The sequence below is a fragment of the Berghia stephanieae genome, chromosome 8, assembly GCF_034508935.2.
Source record: "Berghia stephanieae isolate SIO BIC M18660-M18661 chromosome 8, UCSD_Bste_1.3, whole genome shotgun sequence".
NCBI classification, from domain to species: Eukaryota; Metazoa; Mollusca; class Gastropoda; order Nudibranchia; family Aeolidiidae; genus Berghia; species Berghia stephanieae.
Genome location: NC_088367.1, coordinates 2,949,364 through 2,959,363, shown reverse-complemented (window position 1 = coordinate 2,959,363; position 10,000 = coordinate 2,949,364). Strand labels below are relative to the sequence as shown.

At 34.7% G+C, this 10,000-nt stretch overlaps 1 protein-coding gene across 11 annotated transcripts in view; it reads right to left on the bottom strand.

Annotated features, from left to right (window-relative positions):
* LOC144978024 (ligand of Numb protein X 2-like) overlaps positions 1-10,000 on the bottom strand; it is a 67,788-nt gene that overhangs the window by 3,738 nt on the left and 54,050 nt on the right. For all 11 annotated transcript variants that reach the window (XM_078923490.1, XM_078923487.1, XM_078923492.1 and 8 more), the window contains 5 exons: positions 9,158-9,345; positions 7,953-8,082; positions 5,052-5,118; positions 3,471-3,501; positions 2,464-2,757 (listed from right to left, as the gene is read on the bottom strand). In XM_078923490.1, the coding sequence (XP_078779616.1) occupies positions 2,464-2,757; positions 3,471-3,501; positions 5,052-5,118; positions 7,953-8,082; positions 9,158-9,345 (710 nt within the window). The remainder of the gene's footprint in view (positions 1-2,463; positions 2,758-3,470; positions 3,502-5,051; positions 5,119-7,952; positions 8,083-9,157; positions 9,346-10,000) is intronic.

The window sequence follows — 10,000 nt, the reverse complement described above, 5'->3', positions numbered from 1 at the left end:
TATTGTTTGTTTTTTATTTTTAAGGGTTTTACGGCGCTTGCAACACATTTAGGTCATATCAGCGCCAGTAAAAAGGAAGAAAATTGGAAAGTAAAAATATTCTAGATGTCCAATTAAAAGGAGGAAAAAGGTAAGACAAAGGGGAATTGGTTCAAAAAGGGAACAGATGTAGATTCCAAGAGCACACTATTAATGTACTTAATTTGAAATCACCTAAAAGTCTCACCCAGACACCAGCACAAGTCCCCACTAAGAGGAATACACTCGAATTTTTACAAACCATATGTTAATTAAGAATAAAACAAAATAGTACATAACAGAGAGATGATTTACAAAGAAAAATATATCATCTCCCAAAACTGGACAAAACCAAGTAATCTCATTCCAAGACAAAGACAGAATGCAAGTTGGAAAACAGATACAGGGGGATAGAAGACACAATAAGTACCTCCCTGCCCACTATGGGAGAAAATTAATTTAAAATCTGAATACTGAAAAAATCTACGTCTATTTCTATCTATCTATCTGTCTATCTATGCGATGCCTAAGGAATTTCTCACAAACCGGTATCTGTATGGTTAACATTTTTTATGAATCTTGTGAAAGTTAAACGTTTTGTCACGATTCGGATCAATTTATCCAAGTCCATTTTCTTTTTAATTTGTCGATACTTCCAAAATCAGATTGATGCTTCCAAAATCAGATACCTATTAACTCTTTCAGCGCTGGGGCTATATTCGCATTTCCATCACAAAATGGCTGACACCTTATTGAGGCAGCATGAGAATGACAAGCTAAGACAAAATATGAAGTGAGTAGAAAAGTGCCAGAAGACAATAGAGAATAAAAATTTTTTTCGCGGCGGTGGTGGGGTTTGAACCTGCGACCTTATTGGTACGACAACTCCGCCTGGCAGGTGAGAGCGTGGCTCTACCGTGTGAGCTATCCACGAACACTAAAATATTCGTTTCAAACTCAAAGTCATTTCTAGATCCCTCTCTCACCCACTTCTTGAGACCGCCGATTCGTTCACCACCATCGCGAAGTAATTTTGACCAGCAGTTAAGCTTAATAGCCAATATTCTCATCACAAACATATAACATAGAAACGATTGAGACATTGAGTATGCTCCGGTGTATGGGGTGAATTTTTAATTCAGAAAAGTGAGTGGAGCAGGCACTTATGTTGGTAACAACAAGATATGAAGTGAGTAGAAAAGTGCCAGAAGACAAAAAAATTTTTTATTCTCTATTGTCTTCTGGCACTTTTCTACTCACTTCATATCTTGTTGTTACCAACATAAGTGCCTGCTCCACTCACTTTTCTGAATTAAAAATTCACCCCATACACCGGAGCATACTCAATGTCTCAATCGTTTCTATGTTATATGTTTGTGATGAGAATATTGGCTATTAAGCTTAACTGCTGGTCAACATTACTTCGCGATGGTGGTGAACGAATCGGCGGTCTCAAGAAGTGGGTGAGAGAGGGATCTAGAAATGACTTTGAGTTTGAAACGAATATTTTAGTGTTCGTGGATAGCTCACACGGTAGAGCCACGCTCTCACCTGCCAGGCGGAGTTGTCGTACCAATAAGGTCGCAGGTTCAAACCCCACCACCGCCGCGAAAAAATTTTTTATTCTCTATTGTCTTCTGGCACTTTTCTACTCACTTCATATCTTGTTGTTACCAACATAAGTGCCTGCTCCACTCACTTTTCTGAAGCTAAGACAAAGCAACATTTGAATTCGGTGCAAAATCTCAATCAAAATAACCCCCCTAGGGCCAATTGAATGTTAAATTAAAAATTTTAAAATGTTCTGATGAAAGAAATGATACCATTGGTTCAATTGATAGTGCTTTTGTAGAAAGTAGGATTGGATTAATTATTTTTGCCTTTCAAGTGCGGCCAATGGCGCTGAAAGAGTTAATGCCCTCCATTTTGCCGGTCGCTTCCAAGCCTCAACTTCCACTATACAAGTTCAAGGCAGTGATCAATGCACACACACACACACACGATGCTAAAGGTGGTATTACTTTCAAAAAGTTGAAACAATTAATCAGTGCTGACGGTGCTAAAAACTGAAAAGGGAGGAAAGTTTTGAATGATTGCCTTTAAGAACCCTTTATTTTTACAGCATTCACCCCCCCCCCCCACCCCACACGCACACACATAATCACATTTTTAGATCAATTGAGATGATAAACTATCATTGATACTCTAGCTAATTTCTAGAGAGTGGGAAACTGCACCTATTTGTTCCACCACACATCAAATCTCTCACTGCCAGTACCTTTGATTGAGGGAAATATAACTTTTAAAAAAAAGAGGAAATTTCTCCTCTGACTCAAAAATCGCGGATTTCCGCGGATTTGAGGAAAACCATCAGCATTGATTAATGGTAATTCGAAATAACTTGAATAGTAAAACACTACGGAGGTGGAAGTAAAACCAACAAACCTTAGGAATATTTACAACTCTTTCCTTGCATAGATAACACAAAGGCGAGACCGGTTTCTCGTGGTCGTCGGAAAACACGGCGTATTTCCCATGAGTCTCCGCCGCGGATCGGATGATGTCGGGAGTCTGAGGCCTCGACTTCCTGGCCACGACAAACTGAACTCTGGAAGGAGAAGACACGATGATGGCCGCTGCTTGTTCCTGTGTGCCATAGGACACGTCTTGGCCGTTGATCTCCAAGACTCTGTCGTCCATTCTCAACCGGCCGTCACAGGCAGCTAAAGAACCAGGGATCTGAAACAAAAAAAACAAACAAAAAAATGCTCCAGTGAATGACATAATCAGTCGGACGGTGAAAAGGTTTGAACTGGGATATTGCCAAGTTTAGTTAGAAGGTCACTTTTTATCCAAAATGAATTCTTGTCATAAATGATTAAATCAACCCTTTTTGTACCTCTTCGGGAAATATCGAAGCTTAATTTCACTTCTAAATATTTTTTACAGCTAGTCAAGTTGAAAAAGTATGAAATTTAAGAAAGTCGCTAGATACCTTTCCTATACATCTGACCATAACTTCATGAAAAACCATCCGATTTACTTCAAATAAAGATTAAAATGCTCTGGGGAACATATTCTTTCAGAAAATGCAACAAAAATGCAAATCCAAAATTTTCACCTTCTGAGTGATTATGTCATGCACTGACACAAATTAGTCAAATATGTACAGCAGACAGCTAACAAAAAAACCCCAACTAAACAAGACAAATGGGTACTTAATTCAGTCCCTAGAAATAATATTCTTGAACTTTTACGTATGGAATATTGAAACAAGTTCCCTATCCTGCTATGCAATCTTGGGAGTGTACCTTGCGGTAGACAAGCGTCCTATCCATTGGGTAGCAAGCAATGGCTATTTGTTCATTTCCTTGCACCAAAAGACTATTTATATTAATCAATACCTGCGCATTTGGCTTTTAAAAAAAAAATGGATCTAACCAATGACTTACCAAAGTAAGTATGTAAACACCAGGGCCATTTCTGGAAAGAGACAAGAAAGCAATATATATATATATATATATATATATATATATATATATATATATATATATATATATATATATATATATATATATATATATATATATATATATATATATATATATATATATATATATGAAAAATAAAATCAGGGGATGAGAATTTCTATAGATATTGTGAAATAATTCAAGATCATAAAAACCAACAAGATGTACCCCAATACTTTTCTGTTGTCTGTCTGGAATTTATGAGATGTATTCATGTTTTCATTGCTTTTGTTATCTGGAATATATGAGATGTTTTCATGTTTTCATTGTTTTTGTCTGTCTGGAATATATGAGATGTTTTCATGGTTTTTGTCTGTCTGGAATGTATGAGATGTATTCATGTTTTCATCTGTCTGGAATGTATGAGATGTATTCATGTTTTCATCTGTCTGGAATGTATGAGATGTATTCATGTTTTCATCTGTCTGGAATGTATGAGATGTATTCATGTTTTCATGTGTCTGGAATGTATGAGATGTATTCATGTTTTCATCTGTCTGGAATGTATGAGATGTTTTCATGGCTTTTGTTATTGAATGAAGAAGGATTTTGAGCCTGTAACAACAGTATTTGTGCTTTATCAAAGTTGTTCTTGTTATGGAAGGGAAATAACAGCGTAATTGTTATGGGTTATGTAGTAATGAGTTATGTCCCATGTATTGTTTGTTACCTTGTGTGGAAGTGAGTGCCCTTGTTTATTCTTATGTAATTTTCTTCCTGTAGTTTGTTGTTGTTGTCTTTAATTAATAGCGTTACTGAACGCGGTGTAATAAAATGATCACGATACAACTCTATGATATCGCCTGTCTATACAATAATCTACAGTTCTGTAGATCTATAGTATAATCTATAGTATATATATATTCATTGTTGTTCATTGCATAGTATTCATCCTGCTTAAAGCACTTTTACAGGGTAATATAGTAGTAGTGTTCGTAGAACGGGGATCCCGATAGCTCAGTTGGTAGAGCACTCGCTTCACAATATCAAAGTGGAGCAAGATCGATCCCGGGTGCAGTCAAGATTTCTTTTCTCTGACCCTCCCCCCCCACCCTGTCCACCCAGCAGTGATTGTGTAGCTGGGTCTGTTAGATCTGGTGTGGAAAGTACTTTGCGATAATAGACTAGCATCCTATCCAAAGGGTAGCAAGCAATTGCTATTGTCCCTTTCATGCAATAGAAGTCGGGATAAACTCCGGCTCCATGGGCCTGGTGGCTCTGAAGGACTACTTTTTATATTTTTATTTGTAGAAGAGTGGGACGAAATTTGTACAGAGCTGACCTGCCTACTTGAAATTTCAAAAATTCGTAGTTTTCAAGGGAGGAAAACAAAAAGGAAAAATCCACTTTAAATAGCAGAGTTAACTGTACTTTCTATTTTCAATTGATCTAATACTGCTAAAAACTGCTAAAACTGTTAGGTTACTATTTATTGGTAGGTTTAATCATTATTTCGTCTTTTTACTTAGCCACTAATAAATGAATACGTTTTATCCCACTTACCTTTTCCCCACCAGTTTAATTCCCAGCTGCCTTCCTTTGTACTTTGATAGAGTTATCTTTAGGATTTCTGTAAAACATAAAAAGAAAGCAGAGATAAGGTAAAAATCAATGTCTTACAGTAATATGTTTTGTTTTCTATCACTGTAAAGCGCTTAGAGCCTGTGACAACGGGGTTAAGCGCTATATAAATGCCATTTATTATTATTATTATTATTATTATTATTATTATTATTATTATTATTATTATTATTATTATTATTATTATTATTACATGATGTCTTTTGGCTGGATTCCATTTTAAAACATGGAACCCAATAAAACATGAACACTTATATAGTGCATTCCCAAGGATTTACTATGGTCAATGGTGGGACAATCATGCAAATGAAGCCGTTGAAGATCCGAGAGAAGAACTGCCCTACGGAACTGAGCTCCCAGGAATGAATGATGAATGGGTAACACTGAACAGAGCACGGGCAAAACTTGGGAGAACAGCTGGAAGCATTAAAAAGTGGGGGCTGGCTGAAACCAGCTTGTGTACATGTGGATGCCCAGAGCAGACGATGGAGCACATCCTTAGAGAATGCCAGGATGGGCCCAGCTGCTGCACTGACCAAGACCTAAGTGCCTGCTCCCTAGATGCTGGAGTGGGTTCAGTGTTGGAGCGACGTTATGATGATGACCATGGCCAATGAGCTTCACAATGTTTCATTTATTCCCCCAACAGGTCACATGGAATACTTTTTCCAATCATTTCATACGGTATCAGTCACCTTTCATTCATGCATCTTTTCTATACTAACACTGTAACAATATACATCACTGTCTATATAGCCAGGAGTTCAATCACCCCTGAGTCGAGTGAGGTAATAAGTGTAAAAACAAATCTAAGACGTTCAGTGAACAATCATCTTTAAAAAAACAAAAAAACGTGAGCTTTTATATAGCGCAATATCCACTAAACGTGCTCAAAGCGTTTTACAAAGGGTCCCTGACCAACAGTAACACTTAACAAATAGAACGAGTCATGACGCCTGTTAGGCGATATTTCAATTATTTTCGGACAGAGACAACGCTATTAAAGGCCAGGTACTCATTTTACACCTGATTACAGTGAGAGAATGTGAGTAAAGCGTATTTTCCAAGGACTCAACTATGCGCCGAGCGAGGCTCAAACCCAGAACCTTCCGATCTGAAGGCGGAAACACAAACGGACCACTGTCCATGTGGAATTCTCTCCGTGAGCCTTGAAGATCAATGACCTCAGTGGACAGCATCAAGAAAAATCTCAAAACTTTCCAACTTCAAACAACAGCTTTTGGATGATGACAACGAATGGATTTTGAACGTTTAATGAACCACAATAAACCAAGGGATACAGTGTGAGGCACTTTGATTCCATGGTAAGGTGTGATATGTATTCTTCTTCTTATTATAATCATTATTATAATTATATAGTCATTATTATTATTTTTTATTTTTATTATTATTATTATTATCATTATCATTATCATTATTATTATTATTATTATTATTATTATTATTATTATTATTATCATGATGGTTTGTAGTAGTAGTAGTAGTAGTAGTAGTAGTAGTAATAGTAGTAGTAGTAGTAGTAGTAGTAGTAGTAGTAGTAGTAGTAGTAGTAGTAGTAGTAGTAGTAGTAGTAGTAGCAGTAGCAGCAGTAGTAGTAGTAGTAGTAGTAGTAGTAGTAGTAGTAGTAGTAATTGTAGTATTAGTAATTGTAGTAGTAGTAGTAGTAGTAGTAGTAGTAGTAGTAGTAGTAGTAGTAGTAGTAGTGGTAGTAGTAGTAGTAGTAGTAGTAGTAGTAGTATAGTAGTAGTAGTAGTAGTAGTATAGTATAGTAGTAGTAGTAGTAATAGTAGTAGTAGTAGTAGTAGTAGTAGTAGTAGTAGTAGTAGTAGTAGTAGTAGTAGTAAGTAGTAGAGTAGTATAGTAGTAGTAGTAGTAAGAGTATAGTATGTAGTAGTAGTATAGTAGTAGTAGTAGTAGTAGTTAGTAGTATGTAGATTAAGTATATATAGTAGTAGATAGTGTAGTAGTAGTAGTAGTAGTAGTAGTATAGAAGTAGTAGTAGTAGTGTAGTAAGTTAGTAGTAGTATTAGAAGTAGTAGTAGTATTAGTAGTAGTATAGTAGTAGTAGTAGTAGTAGTAGTAGTAGTGTAGTAGTAAGTAGTAGTAGTAGTAGAAGTTAGTAGTAGTAGTAGTAGTAGTAGTAGTTAGTATATAGTAGTAGTAGTAGTAGTAGTAGTAGTAGTAGTAAGTATTAGAGTAGTAGTAGTAGTAGAAGTAGTAGTAGTAGTAGTAGTAGTAGTAGTTAGTAGTATAGTAGTAGTAGTAGTAGTAGTAGTAGTAGTAGTAGTAAGTAGTAGTAGATAGTAGTAGTAGTAGTATAGTAGTAGTAGTAGTATATAGTAGTAGAGTAGTAGTAGTAGTAGTAGTAGTAGTAGTAGTAGTAAATAGTAGTAGTAGTAGTAGTAAGTAGTAGTAGTAAGTAGTAGTAGTATTAAAGTAGTAGTGTAGTAGTAGTAGTAGTAGTAGTAGTAGTAGTAGTAGTAGTATAGTAGTATAGTATAGTAGTAGTAGTAGTAGTAGTATAGTAGTAGTAGTATAGTAGTAGTAAGTAGTATAGTAGTATAGTAGATAGTCATAGTATATAGTTATAAGTATAGTAGTAGCATATATATAATAGTAGTGTAGTAATAGTAGAGTCATATTAATATATTATAGTAATGTTCATATATATATAGTATGTAGTAGTAAGTAGTTAATATATCATATAATTAACAATCCTCTTTCATCATCCATCTTCCTCAAGTCATCATCACCATCATCATCATCAATGCAATTTCCATAAAAGAGAGAGAGATCACATACCCTCTTTCTCAATCGGCCTGCCTTCCTCAGCCCTTTCCCTGTACACTGTGAGTCGACATACTGGGAAAAATTGGCCCAAGATGGCCACGGCTTGGTGGTGGGTGGCTTGGGTTAGATCCTCGCCATTTACCTACAAATAATCATCAAAAACATGAGATTTTTAAAATTGTTGTTTGTTTGTTTTTAAGGGTTTTAAAGCGCTTGCAACACATTTAGGTGGTCATATCAGTGCAGTAAAAAGGAAGAAGATAGAAAAATTGTCCCAATATGGCAACGGCCTGGTGATGGGAGGCTGGGGTTAGATCCTCGCCATTTACCTCTAAATAATTATCAATCATTAAATATAACATGAGATTTTTAAAAACTTTTTTTTTTAAAGTGTTTTACGGCGATTACAACACATTTAAGTCATATCAGCGCCAGTCAAAGTAAAGAGGAAGAAAATTGGATAGGAAAAACATTCTAGTTGTATGATTAACAAAAGGACGTGAGGAAAATGTAAGACAAAGGGGAATTGGTTCAAATAGGGAACAGAAGTAGATTCCAAGAGCACACTATCCGTGTACTTGGTTTGAAATCACCTAAATGTCTCATCCAGATACCAGCACAAGATTGCTTTTGTTGTTGCTTTTTTTTTCTTTCTTTCTTTTTTTTAAACATGAGCTCTTATATTATAAAAATAAAAGACAACTAAAAACAAACAACAAACTAAAAATTAAAACAAACGAAAAGAAAAGGAAAAAAAAACCCAAACAAAACAAAAAACATAAGCAAAACATAAAAGATCTCTCTCTCTCTCTCTCTCTCTCTCTCTCTCTCTCTCTCTCTCTCTCTCTCTCTCTCTCTCTCTCTCTCAAACACACACACAAACACATACGCATATAAATACACAACCTCAAAGTGCACAATACAAATAATATACATATATATTGAATCGTGTTGGATACAAATATGGTACGAATAGTGCTTGACATGTAACAATGGAGACACAGTCCTGACGATGGCCGGAAGGCCTGAAACATCGATGTAGACTGACTCCAACAGCGTGGTAAATATTACAATCATATATATATATATATATATATATATATATATATATATATATATATATATATATATATATATATATATATATATATATATATATATAACAAAAACTCTTCAAGCATCTGTGGATGATCTCAGCGTCATTTGGCCTCACTCACCTCCAGGATCTGATCTCCCGGCACCAGCCTCCCATCGTTGGACACGGCCCCGTCTGTGAACACCTCCTGAATGACGGTACACACCAGCGGTGTGTCACAGCCGCCCACCACGCTCACGCCTAGCCGTTCCTCTCGTTGTCTTTGCACTTCGATGGTTGACACCTCCCCTTCTGACACGGGATTTTTGCCTGGAGTAGTAACGATGATAATATTGATGATGATGATGATGATAATAATAATAATAATAACAATAATCATAATAATAATAATGATAATAATAATAATAATAATAATAATAATAATAATAATAATAATAATAATAATAATAATAATAATAATATAATAATAATTTTAAAAAATAACAATGATACTACAACTACTACTACTACTAATAATAATAATAGTAATAATAATAATAATAATAATAATAATAATAATAATAATAATAATAATGATGATAATAATAATAATAATAATGGTAATGATAATAATAATACTAATAATAACACTAATAATGATAATAATAATATTAATAATAATATTAAATAATAATAATAATAATATAATAATAATAATAATAATAATAGTAATAATAATAATAATAATAATAATAATAATAATACTAATAATACTAATAATAATAATAATAATAATAATAATAATAATAATAATAATAATAATAATAATAATAACATAGTAATAATACTAAAGTAGGCCTTCAGAGCCGTGAGACCCACGGAGCCAGAGATGATCCTGGTTACTATAGCGTGAAATAGATAATAGCAATTGCTTGCTACCTTTTGGATATGACGCACTCCCGCCACCACCATCACCACTCCTACC